The 23969-nt window shown below is 61.7% G+C and overlaps 1 protein-coding gene across 7 annotated transcripts in view; it reads left to right on the forward strand.

Annotated features, from left to right (window-relative positions):
- Nucleotides 1-23969, forward strand: part of NTRK3 (neurotrophic receptor tyrosine kinase 3) — a 265470-nt gene that overhangs the window by 186714 nt on the left and 54787 nt on the right. For 2 of the 7 annotated variants that reach the window (XM_070053300.1, XM_070053301.1), the window contains exons 14-15: nucleotides 12882-13013; nucleotides 16182-16507. The exons of 4 other annotated variants lie outside the window; for them this stretch is intronic. In XM_070053300.1, the coding sequence (XP_069909401.1) occupies nucleotides 12882-13013; nucleotides 16182-16300 (251 nt within the window). In that variant the 3' untranslated portion in view covers nucleotides 16301-16507. Of the gene's footprint in view, nucleotides 1-12881; nucleotides 13014-16181; nucleotides 16508-23969 lie in introns of those variants that run through there. One more of the 7 variants, XM_070053302.1, reaches the window with a different exon arrangement.

The following is a 23969-nucleotide window of genomic DNA, read 5'->3' on the forward strand; positions in this document are numbered from 1 at the left end:
CTGTGTGAGGTGGGTGCTGGCTGGGTAGGGCTGTGTGAGTGGGGTGCTGAGTGGGTAGGGCTGTGTGAGGTGGGTGCTGAGTGGGTAGGACTGTGTGAGTGGGGTGCTGAGTGGGTAGGGCTGTGTGAGTGGGGTGCTGAGTGGGTAGGGCTGTGGGAGGTGGGTGCTGAGTGGGTAGGGCTGTGTGAGTGGGGTGCTGAGTGGGTAGGGCTGTGGGAGGTGGGTGCTGAGTGGGTAGGGCTGTGTGAGTGGGGTGCTGAGTGGGTAGGCTGTGTGAGGTGGGTGCTGAGTGGGTAGGGCTGTGTGAGGTGGGTGCTGAGTGGGTAGTGCTATGTGAGTGGGGTGCTGTGTGGGTAGGGCTGTGTGAGTGATTGCTGAGTGGGTAGTGCTATGTGAGTGGGGTGCTGTGTGGGTAGGCTGTGTGAGTGATTGTTGAGTGGGTAGGGCTGTGTGAAGTGAAGACATTGACTGCCTTGTTGGTGTGAGGTGGGGACCGTGCCCAGGTAGGGCTCCCTCTTCTCAATTTCTGGGTTTTCACTTTGAAAGCAACACTGTCCTTCATAGAAAGGAACTCCTTTCACATCCACCGGCCACAGTTACCAGCCTTCCCTGGGTTTATCCCTGTGAGCGGGAGCCCCTGCCCTGGCTGCTCTCGCATGCATGCATGGATGTTTGTACCTGCACTTTCTTCTCAGTCCGATATCACTCAGCAGCTGGCTGCCCCGTGTGCATTCCCTGTGTGCACTCACTGTGTGCATTCCCCATGTGCACTCACTGTGTACCTTCCCCATGTGCACTCACTGTGTGCCTTCCCCATGTGCACTCACTGTGTGCACTCGCTGTGTGCCTTCCCCGTGTGCATTCCCCGTGTGCATTCCCTGTGTGCACTCACTGTGTGCATTCCCTGTGTGCATTCCCCGTGTGCACTCACTGTGTGCATTCCCCGTGTGCATTCCCTGTGTGCACTCACTGTGTGCACTCACTGTGTGCATTCCCCGTGTGCACTCGCTGTGTGCATTCCCTGTGTGCACTCGCTGTGTGCCTTCCCCGTGTGCACTCACTGTGTGCATTCCCCGTGTGCACTCACTGTGTGCATTCCCCGTGTACACTCGCTGTGTGTCTTCCCCGTGTGCACTCACTGTGTGCATTCACCGTGTGCACTCACTGTGTGCACTCGCTGTGTGCATTCCCCGTGTGCACTCGCTGTGTGCATTCCCTGTGTGCACTCACTGTGTGCATTCTCCGTGTGCATTCCCCGTGTGCATTCCCTGTGTGCACTCACTGTGTGCACTCGCTGTGTGCCTTCCCCATGTGCACTCACTGTGTGCACTCGCTGTGTGCCTTCCCCATGTGCATTCGCTGTGTGCACTCACTGTGTGCATTCCCCCTGTGCACTCGCTGTGTGCCTTCCCCGTGTGCACTCACTGTGTGCATTCTCCGTGTGCATTCCCCGTGTGCATTCCTCCTGTGCACTCACTGTGTGCACTCATTGTGTGCATTCCTCCTGTGCACTCACTGTGTGCATTCCCCATGTGCACTCACTGTGTGCATTCCCTGTGTGCACTTGCTGTGTGCATTCCCCGTGTGCACTCACTGTGTGCATTCCCCGTGTGCACTTGCTGTGTGCATTCCCCGTGTGCACTCACTGTGTGCATTCCCCGTGTGCACTCGCTGTGTGCATTCCCCGTGTGCACTTGCTGTGTGCACTCGCTGTGTGCATTTGCTGTGTGCATTTGTGGCCTCAGTGTGCTGAGCTCGAAGTTCCTCCCCAGGTCGATCTGCAGATTCCACAGTCTGCCAAATGCAGGTGGCCAATGTTTTGTAGAAATTGACAGAGTGACACAAAACTTACATGGAATGCTAAGGAATTCAAAATAGCCTAACAGAGTGACATGAAAACTTATTGGATCCTACGGAATTCAAAATAGCCTAACAGTCTTAAAAAAAGACTAAAAAGTTGGAGGACGTCACTCCTTAGAGTCAACATTCGTTACAAATCTGCCGCTCTTGAATCATGGTTGCTGCTATAAGAACAGACATTTGGGTCGGTGGGAATGTGTCGTGCAGTCACTGTGTGCTGTTGGGACGCGGCACGGTGGAGCCCCTTTGGGGAACAGCTGCCACGTCTCCTGGAAGCTGAACGCACAGCACCCACACTACATTTGTGCAGATTTGTGCGCCATGAGTGGCCATGGCAGGCACCGTCCATGGAGGCCATGAGTTGGAAGAGTGTGTCCTCCCGTGGGGTGTCACTGGAGCATGAGGAGTGAGGTGCTGGCACCGGCCGTGCCTGCACGAGTTGTTGCCCAGTCAGGCCCTGGGTGCAGCAGCCTCTGTTTGGCGATTTGTCCAGGACGAGTCATCCCTGCGATGCTAGGAGTGGGGAAGAGGCCGCTCCCGGGGCTCGGGAGGGGCGGGCGTGACCCCTAGTGCGGGCTTACTTGTGTGCGTGTGTTTGTGTAAGGAGGGCAGTGAAATGCTGAGCACTGTGTAGCTGTACAACTTCGTGAGTTTCCTGAAAACCGCCAGCTCATCCAGCTTAAAGGGGACGATTTCTGCCCAGAAGCGGGAGGCTGCCGTCTGTGAGTGTCTCAGTTTGCGTTGTTCCTTCTTGGGCTCTGGGGAGGTTGAAACTCAGAGTGTGCCACAGCGGTGGCCACAGGAGGCGTGGCGCTCACCTTGGCCCTGGACCCCCAGCGGCTCCCACCCACCTTGCCCCTCCCCTTCCCTCCCTCCAGCTCAAAGCTCAGTGCCACGGCTGGTCGAGGCCCTCGGCACCTCCTGGAAGTGCGACGATCGGGGCAAGTTGGAGGGGGCGTTGAGTCGGGGCTTCCCGGCGTCCACTGTGGGGCCTGCCTGGCCAGGCTGATGCTCCCCGGTCCGTGCTGAGTCTCTCAGGCCTCTCTGCGCACTCGTCTGGGTCTCCGGGGAGACGCTGGCAGCCGTGCGGCCCAGTCAGCATCTCTGTGAGTCTGAGCGAGGGGCCGCAGGCAGCGCCGTTCGGGGTGGTGGGGCCCTCTGCCGCAGCGGTTCTCTTCATCCCTTCCGTCGTCAGGATGTGGAAGCGGGGTTGCAGCTCCTCGGGTTTGCATCAGCTTGTAGGGCTGCCCGGAGGTAACCTGTTGGCCGTGGCCTGCTGGGAGATAAGGTGCACAGTGACGCCGGCCTGGGATCCTGCTGTGATGTCCTGGACGGTGCGACCGTGAGTCAGAGACGCCGGCTCCCCAGTGCCAGATGGGGCTGGAGGACCCCGGTCCCGGGTGACACGCCAGGCTGGGCTGGGCGCCATGCTGCCAAGATGACGTGGTGCCTTCTGTGTCTCGCAGACGGGGGGTGACACGCTCGTCACTGAAAGTCCTGTGTCGTAGAACTCGCCTGCCTGTGCAGGGCTCTGAAGCCTCGGGTCACTGGCGCTGTCACCAGGTCACGGCAGAGCCGCTGGCTGTGCTGCCCCCGGGCATCAGCAGACACAGGGGTTATGGGAGCAGGAATGAGCAGGCTGGATTCGGGTCCTGGCTCTGAAAGAGACTGTCTCTGCCCTCATTTGCCCAAGTGTCCGCTCCTCCTCCTGGGGGTGTGGGCAGCCGAGGTTGAGGCAGTTCTGCGTTGGGGTGCAGCTCACCTCCGCAGGTCCTGGGTGTTAGGGGTGGTCATGTTCAGATGACCCCTTGGAGAAATGAAAAAGAAGCACGAGTTTCCCTGTAGCGAAAGCTTTGAACGCGATTCCACATAGCAGGGGGAGAGAAGCTTCGTAGAAATTCGGAATCGCCAGGAGGTGGATTTGACGTGGTGCTGGAAGGAAGGGGATAAGGACAGCGAGGAGACAGGGGTTGAGAGCCGTGGAATGCCACAGCGTGGTGGGCTCCAAGTCGCGCCAGGTGTGGCCAGCTCAGCGCTGCCCTGAGTCAGGGCGGCAGGGAGAGGGGCGTGGCGGCCAGGGCAGAGCGGTTGGTGCGGTGAGACCAGGATGGCAACCCTAGGTTTTGAGCACACGCAGGCGACACTTCAAAGTTGCTGGTGGCTTCTGAGGAAGGTGGCAGGTTGGTGAATGGCTGTGTTAGTGACGTGGTTTGATAGCAGTGAGGCAGGGAGGGTCACTCGAGGGCTGGAATCGGAAACTTGTCGAGAAGCTGTGAAACACTGGCCCTGAGCAGGGGTGGGTGGCGAGGCTGTGAAAACCAGCCCCCGAGGCCGCCTGGCCTGTGCTTCCGTTTCCGTCCCAAGCACCTGTGAGGGAGTACAGGCACTTCCTGTGTGCAGAGGCCTTAGGGAGGAGCCTTGGTGGTGAGAGCGTCGCAGGTAGTGGAGCAGGCCCGGAAAGCAGCTCAGCCCCTCCCGGTCTCTGTCTGCTCCGCCGCTGGGGCCAGATAGCAGAGAGCCCGGGTCTCGCAGAACAAAGACCCGGAGCTGGCGTTTGATCAGATGTGGGGAACCGGGGGCATCCGGGAGAGGTGAGGGTGACCCCAGGAGCTGTGCCCGAGCAGCTTCCAGCGCAGTGCTGACATGGCCTGCTGGGGGAATGGCTGGGTGCAGGTTGCAGGAACCCTGGGTCTGCGCTACTGAGGCCAGGAAACGAAAACCAAGAGAAGATCTGGCTTCTGAGAATGACGTTTGGAAGAAAGCTGTGGTTGAAGTGCAAGGATTGGAAGCCACCGCGGTGGAGACACGTGTTCCTGATGGACGTGCAGGGGGTGGTGGAGACACGTGTTCCTGATGGACGTGCAGGGGGTGGAGGGAGAGGAGCCGAGGCGGGAGCACCACCTCGCATGCTGGAAGGTCCCCGGGCACCGCCCCAGGGCTCGCTGGATCCCGGGAGTCTGCATTTCCAACAAGCTCTGGTCCTGAAGGCTCCACCAAGTGGATCCGTGAGAAGCCACGCAGAAGAGAGCCCAGCCGGGAGCAGGTGGCAGTGATGGGGGCCTCGGTTGGAGTGCCGTGGGGTGTCGGTGGTCAGGATGCCATGTACATGGAGTGACCAAGGCAGAGGGGAAGGGAGATCTGCTCGTGGGTGGCCGTGGGTGACCTCTGAGAGGTCAGTTCTGCAGAGGAACCGGAACTGGGGCTGTGGGAGGCACACACGAGTGACCGGTGGGGCGGTGGAGGCTAGGGTGCAGCATGTGGCTCCGGAAGAGACAGGGAAGTGGAATGGGGGAGGGGGTGTGGTCAAGTGCAGGGCACTGCTCCTGCATTCATCGGGAAAGAAACTGGGAGTGTGGCAGCGTGGTGCGCACAGGGCACAGGTGGAGGAGACCGTGTGTAAGGGTTTGTGCAAAGGAGCGTAGACCTGGAGAGACAGAACCTTGTGAACGAGGAAGCTGCAGAGGGGACTGAAGGCCCCAGTTAAGAGGTCAGCTTTGGAAACAAGATCATGCGCTTTCCTCTGATACGGAAAGAAAAGTGGGCTGTGGTTACAGCAAAGCAAGCGCATACCTCTGGGCCCCCGCTCCAGGTCTGCAGCAGGACCACGGACACACAGAGGCCCAGTGGGGGCCAGAGCAGGGCCACGGACACGCGGAGGCCCAGTGGGGGCCAGAGCAGGGCCACGGACACGCGGAGGCCCAGTGGGGGCCAGAGCAGGGTCACGGACACGCGGAGGCCCAGTGGGGGCCAGAGCAGGGCCACGGACACACAGAGGCCCAGTGGGGGCCAGAGCAGGGCCACGGACACGCGGAGGCCCAGTGGGGGCCAGAGCAGGGTCATGGACATGCCGAGGCACAGTGGGGGCCCAGAGCAGGGCCACAGACACGCGGAGGCCCAGTGGGGGTCAGAGCAGGGCCACGGACACGCGGAGGCCCAGTGGGGGCCAGAGCAGGGCCACGGACACACAGAGGCCCAGTGGGGGCCAGAGCAGGGTCATGGACATGCCGAGGCACAGTGGGGGCCCAGAGCAGGGCCACAGACACGCGGAGGCCCAGTGGGGGTCAGAGCAGGGTCGTGGACATGCCAGGCACAGTGGGGGCCCGAGCAGGGCTGGAAATGGCCTCAGGCCGGGCCCCAAGTCTACAGGCAATAAGAGCAGGGCTTAGCTCTAGAGGGGTCTGTACGGCTGGCCGCTCCAAATTGTCTGAGGGCCGGAGTCTGAGGCACGACTTGGAGCCACGGGCTGTGGACAGGCATCTGCACGGAAAGAGAGCAGGAGAACAGCGTTGCTAGTTGGCCAGCATCCGTGACCCTAAGCAAGGTGCAGCCGCTGGGACCAGGCTCCAAACTGAGCCGCTCGACAGCGAGGGCCATAGTGCTGGGTCCCAGTGATGTCTGCCGGGCCAGTCCTCGTCAGGTTTGCTTTGGAGCTGAAGTTCCAATGCCCCGTGACAGCTCCAGCTTAGACCTCAGGAGGAGGGGAGACAGGGAACGAGCAGAGTGGGAGTGAATTCTGCTTCTAAACTGTGAGGCACGCCCGAGGACGCCCGTGGACATCCTGGACAAGGCAATGGGGCGAGAGGAGAGGATGGGAGAGACAAGGACGACCGTCCCAGGCAGGCAGGCCATTGTCCACACTGCCCGTCGGGGGTGTTGGTGGAGTGACCACTGGAGCCAACTCGACAGCTCGGGAATCACGAGACGAGAGCCCCAGCGACCAGTGTATTCCCTAAGCACTAATCAAAAACTTAAAGTAGATCATGTTTATGAGAACAAAGTAAAATAAAATAAAAAATTGTGAAATAAAAAAAAAATCTAAGTCTAACAAAGGGTATGCAAGATCTCCCGGACAAGTCTGACTCGCACTGGGTGGGGGCTTTTCCCTGTTCACGGGTGGGACGAACCAGTGTAATAAAGAGGCTGGTTCTCTCCCAAATCTGTCCAGAAGAAAATCCCAGTGGGGTGTCTGAAGGCTCTTGTTTGATAAGATAATCCTATAATTTATATGAGGGAATGAAAGCCAAGAATGGCCAAGATATTTTTTAAAAAGAAGACTGAAAAGGTTTGCTCTCGTGGACAAGGACTGGTTATAAAGTTCCCAAGACAGCTGAGAGCATACAGGCCACGTCCCAGCCACTGCTTCCAGCACACGCGTGCAGAGGGATGGGTGGGTGCACAGACAGACAGACAGGCACAGGTGCCACACACAGGTGCCACACAGAGCGTGGTCTCTGCTGGCACAGAAAATCCGCATGGATGGGGTTCACCCAGGGAAGCCGTTCCCTGCCTCACACCAGTCATGGAATACGTGGAAGTTATGGCTGAAACTTTTTTTTTTAAAAAAAGATTTACTTATTTATTTGAAAGTCAGAATTACACAGAGCGAAAAGGAGAGACAGAGAGAGAGAGAGAGAGAGAGAGAGAGAGAGAGAGATCCTCTAGCTGCTGGTTCACTCCCCAGATGACTGCAATGGCCAGAGCTGCGCTGATCCAAAGCCAGGAGCCAGGAGCCTCTTCCGTGTCTCCCACACGGTGCAGGGGCCCAAGGACGCGGGCCATCTTCTACTGCTTTCCCAGGGTATGGCTGAAACTTGAAAGCAGGTCTTTTTGTTTCAGCCGAGAGCTTTTATGAAGCAGTTGCAGAGGTACAGGCAAGTGAGAGACAGCAGAGTGTTCTCCCGCAGCCCCCTACCCCCGCTGTGCCCATCCTGTGTCTCCACCGCACAGGGCCAAACCACGGGCTGGCTTCAGTCCTCACTGCGTCTGGCTGCCCGGGGCTCCCCCACGAGTCACACACGGCGATTGTCACGTGTGCTTGTCCCAGACTCATCACTGTGCCTTGCCCACCTGCCTGTCTGCCCTGGGAGACAGCATCCGGGCCCATCTGGGACATGGGCTGCGAGCCTCCACGGGAGGATGATGGTGCCCCTGTTTGAAGAGTCCCCGCGTGAGTCCCATGGAGTTCTGTGAGGGAGACTCAGCAGGACTACTGAGGGGAGGGGACCTCTGCCATTGGAGGGAGGTGTCTGTTGACAGACGTGTGCGGTAGCTACACAGCGGGAAAGACAGGTGCACCTGACTGCGTGAGTCCAGAGCACGTCCACGGGCATCGCGGATGAAGTCGAAGGCGGCTGACGGGAACAGAGTCCAGCGTGGGCACCGGAGGAAGACTGCAGACTCCACCAACGCCAGCCAGGAGCCAGGGCTCTGTGGGAGTCTGCCAGCGAGGTGCGGGAGGGAGCAGCAGCTGGGGACGGAGGCTGGAAGAGGCGCTGGGGGCTCCTGGCGGTCGGCGGATGGCATCGGCACCCTCCGTCTGGAGGAGGAAGCCTTCCTGATGCCAGACACGAGGTGGAAGAGAAGACGCCTGTCCCGCCACAACCAGCGGATGTGAGCTGTGCCACTGCTTTGGGGAAACCTAAGCAATGGAGTGGAGCTGAGGACTTGGGGTCGCTGACCGGGCGCGTCCTTGGAGCAGAGCCACTGGGAGGTGGCTGCGCAGGGGAACCACTGGAGGGGCTCCTCACAGTGCACATGTCGCCTCTGCGGTCTGAGATTGTCCCCTTCTGCACGGACTGCTGAGAGGCCACGGCCTGGGCCCAGGCCCACGGCCAGGCTCCCTCCTGCCTGTGCAGTGAGTGAAGTCTCACTGCCCTCTGGTTTGCAAAGCCTGCGCCGGCGCTGCCTCGGTGGGACTTGGGCTGCTGGTCGGCTGTGCGCCAACATGTACCGCCACTTTCTCGGGATAAGGAAACATAGAAGCAGGCGCTGGCGGTGGAACATTCACCAGGTGACTCCTTCAGCGGCAGGCGCGGCGGGGACACGGCCGGGAAGAGCCCTTTCTGGTGCTCGGATGCCGGCCCGGCGGGGCTGTGGTGCTCACGGGTCGTGATCCTGGCTTCCTCTGCTGACGGACAGCATGGGGACAGGCCCCTGGACGGACTCACCGGGTTCTCAGCCGTGGGTAAAACCAGTTCCTTCTTCAGAATCTGGCATGAAGACACCAAACTTGTGTATTGTTCATGGGGCTGGGAAGAGAACTCCGGGTTCTCCCCGTTTCAGACGTCTGCGAGGAGTCGAGGGAAAGCTCTGAACCCGAGCCAGGTGCTCTGAAGTGCTGGGAAGGGCGTGGAGGCAGCTGTTTTTACTGGATAAGATTTCTTTACTTATTCGAAGGCAGAATGACGGAGAGAAAGGGAGAGACAGAGGTCCTGCATGCACTGCTTCCTTCTCCAGATGGCCACAACGGCCAGGCTGGAGCCCGGCGCTCCACCGGGGCCTCCCCGTGCTTGGGCCCTCGTCTGCTGCTCTCCCAGGCTCACCTGTGGGCAGCTGGACAGGAAGTGGGAGTGGAGGTGCCTGTCCCTTCCTGCCCCCTGCAGCGGGCACGGAGAATCGGCCCAGGGCTCAGCCGGGGCTGCTGCCCGCTTCCATCGTGGGAGGAGGGAGTCGGCCTCATCCCTGCCCTTTCTCTCGGACTGGCTGCTGGCTGCTTTGAGCCCAGGTCAGCCCAGCACGGGGACGTGTGAAGCCCGGGCAGAGCCCTCCCGGTCTGAGTGAGCCTAACCGTTTCCTTCTGGGCAGCCTCCTGCTTCTGCTGAAAACCGGGTCCCAAGGGCGCCCTCCCCGCGACCTGTGTGGGTGCAGCTCCAGGCGCTGAGCCACACTGAGGGCACCGCTGCTTGGCCTCTGCACACGGTGGAGCCAGACTCGGCCGCCTGGCGCACGGGCAGGCGGCCCCTCACCCCTTAGGGCCAGGCCGCTTGCCAGGAAGAGGGACCCACACTGCAGTCTGACACTCATGCGTGAGGCTGGCGTGTGGCAGGGACACGGCGATGTCCTGTGGGGCCTGGTGTGCCCTGTGTTATTATGGGATGTGAGACCACTCCTCCTCCTGCTGCCTTGGCCCTGTCCCCAACATGTGTTGGCCATGGGGAGACCACTGCTGTGAGTGCCACCTCCCCTCCTAGCAACGGCGTTTCTGTCCCTGGCCACCGCCTGCTGTGTGACATGGGCGTCCCCCGTGGTCAGGCTGCTGCCACTTCTGTGTGACTTAACCATGGCCACGGGACTTTGGAGGCATGGAGGTGGTCGGTGAGGCTGGCTGCAGAGCGGTGGTGGCTCGGCTTGGTCAGCCTTGTGTTTGCGTGTGGGGAATGGGGAGGAGGAGACCAGGAAGGGTGGTGTGGAGACGGCAAACGGACAGCCCGCGCCTGCTGAGCGCCGCGGCCACCCCTCGCTCTGGCCAGCCATCACCCTGCAGGGACGTGGCCCGGCGCTGCCAGACGCCTGAACTGACAAGGGAAGTGAGAACTGGGAATATCTCACATGTGAAATTGCCCGAGCTTTAAATGTCAGCAACTAAGTAACAGAAAGAAAAGCGTTTGTGCCAAAGTAAGTGAATAAATGAAGTCCCATCCGAAGGCCGGGTATGGCCTGTGGGTGGGGTCTGCCGGCTCAGGATGGCAGAAGGGATCTGAGAAGCCGCGGTGGCCTGGAGTGTGGCCGGGGCCGCAGCCTCCGGTGCCCTCTGACAGCAGGGCAGGAAGGACTCCTGTGCAAAAGGCGAGGGCCCTCCGGAGCGGAAGGAGCCACGGGGGAGCCACAGGGGCCGCCCCCACCGTGTCTCAGGGCCTGCCCTGCCTGAGCGCGGTGCAGCTCCCCTGTGGGAGATGCAGCAGGGCCCTGGCCTGGGAGCTGCCGGGAGGAGTCCGGGCACCCTGAGTGGGCTCCCTGATGCACCCCCAGGGGTTCCACGTCCCCACCGAGGACAGGGCGGTGCTGGGGACAGCGCCTGAGCACGGAGAAGCCGAGTGGAAGCCCATGCTCACTTTGGTGCAGAGTAGTCTTCGAAGCCCACGCGTCGGTTCTCCACGTTTCCTGTGGACTTTTGAAGATCCTGTGGGCGTGGATTTCAGGTGACTTTCCGAGCCTTTGCCGTCATCCAGGTGCCTCCTGCCTCTTGTTCCTGAGCTCACCCTGGCCTGCGTGCGTGGGGCGGACTCCCAGAGGTAGCAGCCGGGGGACACGCTCAGGGTGTAGCTGGAGTTGGGATTCCCATCTGTGCCCGGTTCCACCTGGAGGGCCGGGCGTGTCCCAGGCTGGGAGCGCAGGAAATGGTGTGCCCCGGGGAATGGCGGGGTTGGGGCTCAGCGCCTGGGCTCTCGGGGAGCTGCTGTGAGGGCAGCTGGTGCCGGCTCGGGTCCAGCTTCCTGGGACCGGACCCCTGTGGCCACGGCTTCTTCCCCACACTGCTTCCAGCATGGGGCCGCGGCGCCGCTCACCACAGGGAACATGGGGTCAGAGGCACGGGTTCTGCACAGAACGATCTCAGAGCAGCCCTGGGGCTGGGCCACGTGTTCCTGGGCCTCGTTTTCCTCCCTGTAAGATGGAGTCAGTCCTGCCTGGCTGATGGCAGGGAAAGTCCTCCGGCCCGCGTGGGCTGTGGGTTCCAGGGCAAGCTGGGCCACAGCTAGGGGCTCCTTCCATGTCGCACATCCTCTTGCCCCGGGAAAGGCGGGAGTTGTGAGTGAGGGGTGGTGCGGCCCCCGTGAGCCTGGCTCCAGGACCCCACGTGTCTCCGCCCACGCAAGCACACGGCGGTGTGAGCCCGCGTGTGGCTGTGATGCTGGGGCTTTCTGAGCACAGAGGCGGGTGTGGGCGGCGGGTGGGGCCGGGCTGGTTTCCGAGATGGTCGCGTCCACGACAGCACAGGAGTGGATGTAGAAGGGGAGGCCGAGGTGGAGCACGGGAGTGTGGGCAGGTGCCAGGTGCTGGTCACCCTGCACCCGGGCTGGGCAGAGGTGATCGGATCGTGGTGATTGTGGGGAACACGGAGGCGTCTGAAGGGCTGGGCCTGGTCTCGTGTTCACAGCCCCGGCGGCCCGTGGGCCTGGTCTCGTGTTCACAGCCCCGGCGGCCCGTGGGCCTGGTCTCGTGTTCACAGCCCCGGCGGCCCGTGGGCCTGGTCTCGTGTTCACAGCCCTGGTGGCCCGTCTAAGGGACGGAGCCCATTCTCGGCCGAGTGGCACTGGCGCAGACTCCCTGTGCAGCCCCCTCCCCTGACCTCTTCCTCAGGGCTCACAGCCCTCGAGCAAGACCGTCCCAGTGCCTCTGCTGCTCTGGGACACAGGGGCTGCGAGGACCCCCGTCCCTGACGCCACTGCGGGCAAGGCCTCGCTGAAGCCGCCCCTGCCGGTTCTGCCTCCCCCACCCGCCTAGCGAGCCCCTGCCCAGTCCTTGCTGCCCTGGGTTATGTGAGACTGGGGAGGGGGAGGGGCTGCAGCAGTGCCTTCCCTGCCGTCAGTGTCAGCGTCTAGAATCTTGGAAGCGCTCCACTTGGGAAAGAGTTCCAGAGAAAACAAAGCTCAGATTCCAGCTCGTGTGGGAAAGGCCCGTGTTCCCACAGGCAGGGCCCCGGGCAGCTGGCGTGGCCTCTCCCTGCCTGGGGGCCGTGTGGCTCTGCAGGAAGCCGGGACGGCCTCCCTTCCGTCAGAGTCCCTGCCCCGCTTGAGGGGGTCCACGGCGTTCATTGTTCCTAGGTGCAGACCCCGACACGGGCAAGGGAGGGTTCAGGGAACCGAGCTCCCCCTCTTGGAGCAGCTGGCTGGCTGTCAGCAAGGGGGTCCTGGGTCTGACAGGTCCCCGACGCTCAAGCAGCAGCCTCCCAGGGCCCCAGGGAGCCCCAGACGAACAGTGGGCACACTGTAGCGCCCAGGAAGGCGCTGGGTGAGTCCGTGGCTGTGGTGAGCCTCCCTGCCCCAGCCCCAGCCTGTCCTGTGCTGTGCCCAGCTGTGGCCCTGTGGTCCCCAACCCCAGCCTGCCCGCTGCTGTGGCCCATGGAGGATGGTGGCTCTGGGCTTTGTGCTGAGGCCAGCTGGGTGCCTGCAGGGAATAGCGAGGGGCAGCAGCGGGGACGCCCGGAGCCTGTGCTGGCCCCTGCCCCGGGGGACGGCACGCCTGTGTCTGTGCGCTTGGGGCACTGCTGATCTTTAACTCCCCGTGTCTGCCTCTTCTGCCAGGGGTCTTTTCAAACATAGACAATCATGGGATATTAAACTTGGACAATAGAGACCACCTAGCCCCATCCGCCCACTATCTATATGACGAGCCCGAGGTCCAGAGTGGGGATGTCTCTTACCCAAGCTCACATGGTGAGTCGCCTCCTTCGACGTCTCTGTACTTGGTAAAGACCCCTCCCCCTGCCAGTGCTGGCCCCGAGGACCCCCTTCCCCAGCCTCCGTGTGTCTCCAGGATGGGGTGTGGGCTGGGACTCGGCCCCTTCCTCAGAGGGGTCTCCCAGGAAGTAGCTCCAAGGGCTGGTGAGAGGAGTAGGACCCTGCAGGAGGAACCGTGGTGCCCCCCGCCAGGCCGTGGGGACCGTGGCCTGCCCCTGCCCTTCCCCTCAGATGCGAGCCCACCCTTGCTGGTGGTCAGCACGGGAAGCCATCTGCATTGTCCCCCGATGCTTGGTCTCCCTGAACATGTGCTGTCATAGCAGGAGGCTTCTTCCCTGTTCACAAACCCACCGCCCCCAGCCATGCCACACCCAGTGTGCTTTGACCTCCATAGTCCCAGGCAGAAGGCCAAGGCTCAGGGTCTCAGGCCCTTTCTGGGGACCCTCAGTGTCCAGCAGCCCACTGTGCTCTCCACAGCCTGCACTAAGCTTCACAAAGCCATGGGCTTGTGTGGTCCAAAGGCCTGCACACACAATGCACATAGAGTGCAAGTGCATGCACACACGTGCATTCCACACAGACGTGCAAACACACACATGCACATAGCACAACACACAGGCACACACATTGCAGATGTGCATCCCACCCAGATATACAAGTGTACATGTGCATGTGGCATAACAGACATCAGACAGGCACCCCACACAGAGGCATGAATACACACATGCACAGAGTTAATACACATAGCAAACACACACATGTGGATACACACACACATGCATTCCACACAGAGACATGGAAATGCACCTGTTCACATAGCACAACACAGTACACACACAATTCAGCATGTCCATCCCACACGGATACACATGTACACACACGCATGTAGGATAATGCACATGCACACATGCACATAGAAAACAATACACATAGCACAACACAACATGTGAATACACGTGCACACATGTGCATTGCAGGGGCATGCAATTGCATACATGCACACAGCACAACACACTACACACATCATGTACACCCACATGGACACATGTGTGTACAATACATGTAACACAACACACACGCAGACACATGCACCCAGGCACATGCACACATGTACATAGAAATGTACATATAACACAACATGCAATATGTTAATATACATATACAGTACACACAATGCAACATGCGCATCCCACACAGACACACATACATGTAGCAAAACACACAATTCATAATATGTGCATGCATATACGTACACACATGGTATAATGAAACACGTGCATCCCCCACACAGTTAACACCTGTGCACACATGCACATAGCACAACACACATGCCCACAAAATGACGTGTGCATACTACATGCATTGAAGAACACAGAGCAAAGATGCACCCATGTGCACATACACATGCACACAGGTAGGTGCACACTACATGTGCACCTGCACACATGTACACAGTACACTGCACAAACATGCACATACAAGCACGCAGACACAAGCATACTTGGGTGAACACTTGCACAAACATAAACATATAGTGCATGCACACACGTGTGCACACACTTGCAAAAGCAGATGCTCCCATGCACACATGTGTGCACACACATGCTCTTACAGCCATTGCTTCTCTCTGGAGCTTTGATCAGGAACACTGCATCCCTGGTATCCAACTTCCCTCCCTGGCCCGTGGCCAGAGGAGCTGACCCTCCGGGTCGAGGTGGCCCGTCCCAGGGGCCGTGGCATCAGCACTGCCTGCCTGCCCTGTGAGGTGTGGGGTCACGGGCAGCCCAGAGATCACCCTCATTGCCTGCCTCCTGCTGACCTGGGGAAATGAGGCCGGGAGGAGGAGTGAACGTCCCCGTGTCCTGGTGTGGTCCCTGCGGGCAGCAGGCTCAGCTGCCTGGGGTGGGGGTGCCCCGTGCCCTGGGCAGTGAGGGAGGCTGTGGCCCCTCCTGGGCCTCTGGTGACCCTCGCTGACACATCTTCCACCCCACCCCTGGCTTGTCACAGTGCCTCCTCAGAAAGATGGTCCCAACCCAAGAGAGACTCAGGCCCTGTGCTCACGTGACAGGGTTTGTGATGTCCAGCTGGTAACCCAGCCCCCCCGCCCCCCCGAGAGACAGGGTTTGCGATGTCCAGCAGGTCACCTAGCCCCCCCGCCCCACTCTGAGAGACAGGGTTTGTGATGTCCAGCAGGTCACCTAGCCCCCCCGCCCCGTTCTGAGAGACAGCGTTTGTGATGTCCAGCCATTCACCCTGCCCTTCCTGCCCCCGCCCTCCTTGCTGAGTGACAGGGTTTGCAGTGTCCAGCAGGTCGCCCCACCCTTGCCCCCCCACTGAGTGACAGGGTTTGTGATGTCCAGCCTGTTGCCCTGCCCTCCTCGCTGAGTGACAGGGTTTGCAGTGTCCAGCAGTTGCCCCACCCTCGCCCCCCCACTGAATGACAGGGTTTGTAGTGTCCAGCCAGTCGCCCCCCCCAAGTGACAGGGTTTGCGATGTCCAGCAGGTCGCCCAGCCCCCCGCCCTGAGAGACAGGGTTTGCAGTGTCCAGCCTGTCGCCACCCCCCCCGCCAAGTGACAGGGTTTGCAATGTCCAGCAGTTGCCCTACCCTCGTCCCCCAACTGAATGACAGGGTTTGTAGTGTCCAGCCAGTCGTCCCCACCAAGTGACAGGGTTTGCGATGTCCAGCAGGTCGCCCAGCACCCCCCCCCCCGAGAGACAGGGTTTGAAGTGTCCAGCCTGTCGCCCCCCTGCCAAGTGACAGGGTTTGCGATGTCCAGCAGGTCACCTAGCCCCCCCCCCGCCCCGCTCTGAGAGACAGGGTTTGCAGTGTCCAGCAGTTGCCCCACCCTCGCCCCCCTACTGAGTGACAGGGTTTGTGATGTCCAGCCATTCGCCCTGCCCTTCCTGTCCCCGCCCTCCTCGCTGAGTGACAGGGTTTGCAGTGTCCAGCAGTTGCCCCGCCCTCACCCCCCCCCCCCCCCCCCGCTGAGTGACAGGGTTTGCAGTGTCCAGTCTATCTGTGTCCTTCCCTCTTCAGGCCCCCTCTGTTTCCCCTCCTGGTTTTGAACTCTGGGGGTTTTGGTTTTGCTTTATTTTGCCTTTTTCTGTTTTTCTGTTTTTTTTTTTCTTTTTGTTTTTTGTAGGTTTCAGAGAAATTATGTTGAATCCAATAAGCCTTCCTGGACATCCCAAGCCTCTTAACCATGGCGTCCATGCTGAGGATGTCAGTGTTTATTTCAGCAAAGGCCGTCATGGCTTTTAGACTCCTTTAAGCCTCCTTGTCCTGATGTCACCTTGGGGGGCCAGGCCCTGCTCTCTTTGGATCTGGGGATGCTAAGTAGAGACTGCATGAGCACCAGTGCCCGCGCCCCTGCCCGGGAGACGGGCGTCCCGGGCAGCACGCAGGGCCACGCCTCGGTCGCCGCTGCGCTCCCCGTCTCGAGCCAATAAAGAGAAGTAAAACCCTGGGCACCGGGAGCCGTCTTTTACGCACACTAGCCGCCCCCTCGCTTTGCAAACACAGCCCAACTCCGCGAAAAAGCCTGCCGACGTCCAGCCCGGCCCCGGCCTCACTTCCCTGCGGCTCGGACGCATGGGGTCTCCCTGGCCCGCCTGGGACACCCTGCTGCCCGCTCAGTGACCTCGGCGCCCTGCAGCCTCCACGGGGAAACGTCATGGAGAGCACGGAGCAGAGGTGGAGACGGCGCGGTCAGAGGCAGCCGGGCCATGCGTGGCCCCAGCTCAGGGCTCAGAGGCAGGCGTGGAGACGGTCGTTCTGTAGGCGAGTGTGTGTGCGTGTGCGTGTGTGTGCACGCTTGGAGCAGGGTGTGTTTTGGGCACACGTGCGCCTGCTTCCTCTTCTCTCTGGAGTGGCTTGCTGAGGGTGTGGTTCGAACGCTCCCTGGAAAGACGGCCCCAGATCTGCTGCCCTTCCCGGCTTCGGCTGCAGAGGCCTTGCCATGAACTGGCCACAGCCCACCAGGACCACGAGGGACCCAGGGAGCTGGGTCTCCTGCTGGCCATGGCCCGGGGGCTGTCCCTGCGCCCCCTCCCTCGTGACTCTGAGAACCCTCGGAGCCGATGCAGTCGCTGTTTCAAGGTCAAGATGGACTGAAGGGGAAGAGTCGTAGCGTGGCCACCTCCAGTCCCTGCGTGGCGCTGACGGAAGTGGCCCCTGCCTCTGGGCCACCGCTGTTTCTTTTGTTGGGCTCGCTCATGCCCCGCCACGGCCAGCTTACCCCAGAGGGAAGTTGAGTCCCTCGTTTTCAACTGGTCCTGCTGGGGAGACGACGGGCCAGTCCTCACTGGCTCCACTGGGAGAGGCAGCTGTGCAGGGCCCTGAATGCCCCCCACTTGCCGGCACGTGCTGTGTGAGCTCCGGTGTGGACCGGCCCCTGTGGGCCCCCGGGAGCTCAGCACTGGCCGTCCCTTGGCTCCCACAGGTGCTGCTGGGACAAAGTGGTGGAGGTTTTGGCCCAAGCTGGTTTAGGTGGAGTCGTTCAGCGGTGGGGAGCAGCCTGGGCCCGTGCTGGGTCTCCCAGGAGTGAGGGTCTCGGGGCAGTGGCTGCCTCCTGGTCCTGCCCGTGGGAGCCCAGCCAGCTCCTCAGGTTCCTCCTGGGCGTCAGACGCAGCCCTGGCCTTGTCACTGCCCGGTAGCTCCTGGGTCCCAGCACCCCAGTGTCCTCCCAGGGCTGCCCACCCCGCCTGCGCCAGGGGCTTCTCCACCGCCGGGCCCGGGGTCCAGGCCTCATGGCTGCGATCATACCTCACTTCCAGCCTTCCCGGCTCCACCCCCTCCCTCGTGCTCGACGTGGGCGTGTGTTTCCACAGGGACACGCAGGAGCGCCCGTGTATAGTTTCTTAATAAACACTTTATTTTCTAATGACGTGACTGGACGAGGCCTCTTATTTGGAGAATTTGTGTTAAAGGCATAGACGTCCCAGGCCGGCCTGTTTCCCTGTCTCACAGCTGCTCTCACCGACAACCAGCGGCTGTGCTGTCTGCACGGCCTCCCACAGCTGCTCGGCTGGCTGCTCCTGCCGGGCCCCCACGTAGGGGCGGTCGTAGGTGAGTGCTTCCCCGCCTTTCCGGGAGGGGTTAGAGCCTTGGCGGTCACAGCACAGGAGGCGGAGGCAGGGGCAGCCCTGGCTCCTGCAGGCGCTGCCGGGCCGCAATGTTGCTGGGGGCTGGGCTGTTTTCTTGTCGGGGTGCCACGGCTCGCAGTGACTTCTCGGGAGCTGATGTGCGAGGGCGGGTCTCGGGGCTGGGGTCCTTCATCTTTGTGCACCAGGAAGCCAGGGGTTCTCCCTGGGAGAGGGCAGTTTTGTACCTTCCTGTGGGTCTTGGACAGGTGTGCTGCCCAGAGGACAATGGGCTGTGGCTCCCAGGTGAGCAGCGAACACACACAGGCACAGACACACACACAGACATATTCAGACACACACACACGTAGATAGGCACTCAGCACACTGACACACATACTCAGACACACGCAGTCGCACACACACTCTCAGATGCACTCAGGCACACACAGATATGCAGACACACAGGCACTCAGACACACACGCAGTACACATAGGCACACATACACACACTTATACATAGACATACACAACTCAGAGACATATGTGGATACTCAGACACAGATAAGCGTGCTCACACACACACTCAGACACACACATACCTGTGCACACGTGTGCACCATGCTCAGGTGGGCCAGAGTCTGGCTGCCGGGAGTGAGGGCAGAGGAGCTCTGGACCCTGCTGAGAGCCAAGTGCTGGGATGAGCTGAGGTCTGCTGTGGCTGGGTGGGGTGGGGGCTCTGTCCCACCCACTGCCTTCCTTTAGGGGAGGCTCATGCGGCATGTGGGGTGCAGTGGGAATAGGCTGGGGGTGGCTGGGAGCGGTCTCTGCCCCTCTCTTGGCTTCTTCCAGCCCAGTGGCTCTGGTGTCTTGGGAAGCACAGGTAGGACAGGTGAAGAAGCAATGCACGCCCTCGTGTGGGGTCCCACAGGGACCTGTCTGGGCAGGGGTGTCCAGCTAGGCCTTCCTCTGTGCTTGGTGGCTCCAGGGAGTCAGGCAGAACACTGGTGCCGGGGCTGGGGCCGGTCTGGGTACCAGGAGGGCTGCGGGTTCACGGCGGAGCTTTCGTGTTTTCTTCGGGAGAGGTTTGGGGTCTGTTGTGTTAGAGACACAGCACCTGCTGCACATGGGAGAGCCAGTGACTGTCTCCAGGCCCCAAGAAGCGGGGGGGTCAGCATGGCTGCTGAGAGGGCGCTCTTAGGGGTGGCAGGCGGTGAGGGAGCACTGGCGTGGGGGCGAGGCAGTCCGCCAGCTCTTGTCCGGCGGCTTCTGTTTGCCTCTGAACAGTGGCAAAGCCTCGTGCTGCAGCGAGGTGGCCCAAGGAGAGGGCCTGAGACAGGGCTGTGGCCCCGCTGCCCATGGCAGAGGCTGGGGAGGACCCAGCTGAGGCTGGGCCGCAAAGCCTCCTCTCCGGTCTGCAGCTCGGGTTTGAGAGCCTGGTGATCGCCCACGTGAGGGCTCAGGGCAGCAGAGCCAGCTCAGGGCAGACCTGGAGCCTGGACCCGCCCCTGGAAGGACGCTGCTCGCACTGTTTGACGCCCAGGGCTCGGGCACTGGGCAGACCGGCGGCTCCCTGACCTCCTGGGTCCAAGTGTTTCTCAGCCTCAGTGCACCTTTGGGTCCTGGTTGGAGAATCTCGGGGGTCTCACGGCTGACACAGTCCACCCCTCTGCCCACCTGCCCAGTGGCCCTGGGCCTCTACTCTGGGGGGTGGTTGAAGGTTCTGAGGCTCAGCCACACCCTTACTGCAACCTGGCTTCTGTGGATGTGCCCTGGAGAGGCCCCACGCCTTCCACTGGTGTCCACGGCCTGATCCGTGGACTGACTGCTGAGCTTCCGGGACAGGCTTGCCTGGAGGAGCATCGTGGATGACCGTGTCCAGTGTGGGAGGCCACAGCTCTGGGCCAGGGATCAGCTCACCATGGAGGAGCATCGTGGATGACTGTGTCCAGTGTGGGAGGCCACAGCTCTGAGTCAGGGATCAGCTCACCATGGAGGAGCATCGTGGATGACCGTGTCCAGTGTGGGAGGCCACGGCTGTGAGTCCGGGATCATCTCACCATGGAGGAGCGTTGTGGATGACCGTGTCCAGTGTGGGAGGCCACGGCTCTGGGCCAGGGGTCATCTCACCATGGAAGAACATCGTGGATGACCGTGTCCAGTGTGGGAGGCCACGGCTCTGGGCCAGGGATCATGTCACCATGGAGGAGGGTCGTGGATGACCGTGTCCAGTGCAGGAGGCCATGGCTGTGAGTCAGGGATCAGCTCACCATGGAGGAGCATCGTGGATGACTGTGTCCAGTGTGGAAGGCCACGGCTCTGAGCCCGGGATCATCTCACCATGGAGGAGCGTTGTAGATGACCGTGTCCAGTGTGGGCGGCCATGGCTGTGAGTCAGGGATCATTTCACCATGGAGGAGCATCGTGGATGACCGTGTCCAGTGCAGGAGGCCACGGCTGTGAGTCCGGGATCATCTCACCATGGAGGAGCGTTGTGGATGACCGTGTCCAGTGTGGGAGGCCACGGCTCTGGGCCAGCGATCATCTCCCCATGGAGGAGCATCGTGGATGACCGTGTCCAGTGTGTGAGGCCACAGCTCTGAGTCAGGGATCATCTCACCATGGAGGAGCATCGTGGATGACCGTGTCCAGTGCGGGAGGCCACGGCTCTGAGCCAGGAACATTCTACCCACAAATCAACTGTGGCTCTGAAAAGTTGGTAGCTCACCTGCCTGCATTCAGTGCTCCAACTGCGGGGCCCGGGCTGACCTCAGCATGGCCGCTCTGCTGCCCCCAAGCAGCCTGATTCTGCTCCTGGACAGCTGCAGTCGCGGGGGCTCTGTGGTTACCACCCCCGGGGTCTTCAGGAGCCACCTGAGGAGACCCAAGGCCTCCCTGGCAGGAAGACCCCGCGGTGTTCTTCCTGCTCTTGGTCCAACCCTGTGACCCCGGTGCCCACAGCCTGGCTGCTCTCACATCCAAGGTCAGTCACCTGGCTTCCACGGTGAGATTTCTGGGCTAAGAGCCGCCGCAGGGTCTATGCTGGGAGCAGCTGCAGGCAGCAAGGGAGGAGCTAGTGTCCGGCACCCCCCTTCCCCAGCACCTGACCTTTCTTTACCTCGGGGGCAGCTCGGCCTCAAGACCCTCACGCAACAAAGACCGGGGCTGAGCAGCTTCCGGCAGCAGCAAGAGGCTGGCCTCTGCTGTCTGTTCCTGCCCAGCGTGGGGCAGCCACATCCTCCAGCCCACCTGCATGGCCTCTGCTCTGACAGGGACACCCCTAGGCTGGTCCCAACGCCCTCAGTTCAAGCCTAGGTGTGAGTGGTGAGTCCAGGCTGTGGCAGGGAGATGGCTGGGGGGGGGTGGATGCTGCAGGGAAAGCAGAGGGGGGAGCCGGCAGGTGGGGCACCTCTGGCCCCCCGAGAACCCTGGGGAGCTGTTGGTGTCTGAGTTGGGGTGGCAAGATGGGCCTGGTGAGCTGGACTGTGCTCCCCACTGCTCGGCCCCGCCCACCTTGGCGGCTGGGGGCACCCTGGGGTCCTGGGTGCAATTCCGCCTTTCCTGACTCAGGATTCGGAGGCTGCGTGGTCTCAGCCCACCCCCCCCCCCCCACCAGGGCTCCAGCTCCTGAGCTGGCCTGGGAGATTCCCACAGGGCCGAGGGGTCTAAGATGGCCTTGCTATTGGCCTTTCTGCTTGGCCGGTTTCCTATCAGGAGGTACACAGGTGCCTCCATCTTCCTCCAGGGGATGTGGGAGCCGGGCCTGGGGTCGGGGTGGTGAGGACAGGAGAGGGGGGACTGCCGTGCTCCTGTGCGAGAGGGGAAGAGACTGGGGCCATGGGGCCATGGGGCCATGGGGACACAGGGGCTGCTGGACTCTGTGTGGGAGGGGAGGCAGGAAGGGCGGTTAGAGCTCCCCAGAGTGGCCACTCACGAAGGCTCTGGGGGGCTGTCGTTAGCTGCCCTGAGGAGCTGGCCGCTGGAGTCTCTCGAGGTTGCATGCCCCTCCCCCTCTGCTCCAGGGCCTCCAGGAGGTTGGCGAGGCTGACTGTGGGGTCGCCACGGACACCAGGCGGGAAGCAGAGCTGTGCCGAGAGCTCAGAACCGTGCTCACTTCACCCTTGCCCAAGGCGGGTGATGACGTCGGAGCTCGGCTCAGCGCCCCTGCTGTGCTCTGGGAAGCACACGGGGAGGCTGCCCAGGGCCTGCCGCCCGGCCATGGCTCCACCAGCGTCTGAGGGTCACTCGGAAGACACCACTGAGCCTAGCCTGTGACAGCGGTGGCGCCAGCTCGTGCCTTGGCTGTCTTCTCTGTGGCTTTGTGATGAGACCTGGCTGCACTGTGAGGACCTCCCGTTTCCCTTAGAAGGAGGGGCAAGGGGCGAGGGGCTGGCCCGGGGGAGGGGGATGTGACATTACAGCTGTCAGGTGTGGCTGTCAGATGCTTCCTCATGGGGTTCTTACCCGAGGCCCCCTATTCTGTGTGGCACCCACGAGAGTGGCTGTGTGATGTCCTCTGCCCTCAGGCTGGTGCCAGCCTGGACCCAAGTATCCTGACGTCCGCCCCAGTGGACTTCTCGGGAGGAGGTGCGGGGCTGCGAGGACGCCAGTGCCCTTTGGGGGAGGGGTCAGTGCAGTGTGACCCGCGTCAGCCAGGCTCTGGGTGCTGCACCTCCAGTCTCAGCGCCATTGGACAGGCGGCCTCCGTGCTCAGGGCTGGAGAAGCCCCGAGGTCTGTGTCTGTGGGCCGGCTGTCCATGCCCCTCCCAGAGCGTCCATCCGGCACGCAGTCCAGGAGAAGTACCGCCCCACAGCAGGCGGAGGCGTGCGTCACCGTCTAACTCAGAGGTGTGGGTGGTGCAGGCCCGAGGGCCGTGCGGCCTCAGCTCCTGCGGCTCACTGCAGAGGAAGCCACGTCCAGCGCCGGCCACGAGCACGCGTCTGTTCTTGGCCACGGTCCGTAGGCGGCAGGGGAGGCTCCATACTCAGAGGATGTGTGTCCTGGGGGCATCTGGATTCTGAGTCCGTGTCCCGGTGGCTTGTGGGATTGTTCCCTCCTCATGGTGGTCGACCAGGCATTTCTTGCCACAGTCATGGCGATGGCGTGGTGGCCCTGATGCCGAGAAGGCCGCAGTGACGCTGCATGCGTGCGAGGGTGCCTTGGCCATCCGACGGCCTCACTGAGTCAGCGGCAGGTCCACCCTCTGTGCACAGCTGCGCTTGCGCCGTGGCAGCCTCTCGAAGCGGCAGAAGCTCCCAGCCCACTCGCTCTGGAGGACATGGCCCGGCCAGCGGCTCCCGTAGGCTTGGATGCTGATGGCTCTCGGAGTCGGGAGGCATCTGGGTGCTGTGGCAGGGGCCTTGTGAGGAGCAGCCCGTCACTGTGAATGCAGAGGGAAATGGAGGCGCAGCCTGCAGGTGCTTGGGCTTCAGCAGGACACGGGCCCCCCGGGCTCACACAGGGAGCAGGACCCAGATTCCAGTCTTGGCGGAGTGGCTCAGGTGAGTTACCTGTTTGCCTCTGAGCAGCTGGAAGGGACCCACTGGACAGCCGCCCCGCATCCTGTCCCCACAAGCCACCGCTGCCCCCACGCGGGGTGCCTCTCGGCTCTTGGGTCACCTGTCTGGTAGAGCAGGTGGGCGAGGGGCATGGCCGCCCTCGAGGGTGTGGGGAGGAGGCGGTGCCTGGGCAAGGTTTTCTGACTTTGAAGCCGTGGAGGCATCCGCCTGACAGACAGTCTGAAATGTCAGAGAAATGTTACGGTGGAGGGGTCCTCCCCAGGGAGCTGCCTGCTGGCTGGGGCGGGGGCAGGGACACGGCAGGCTCCTTCACATAAAGATTCTGGCTC

The sequence above is a fragment of the Oryctolagus cuniculus genome, chromosome 12 (genome assembly GCF_964237555.1).
Source record: "Oryctolagus cuniculus chromosome 12, mOryCun1.1, whole genome shotgun sequence".
NCBI lineage: Eukaryota > Metazoa > Chordata > Mammalia > Lagomorpha > Leporidae > Oryctolagus > Oryctolagus cuniculus.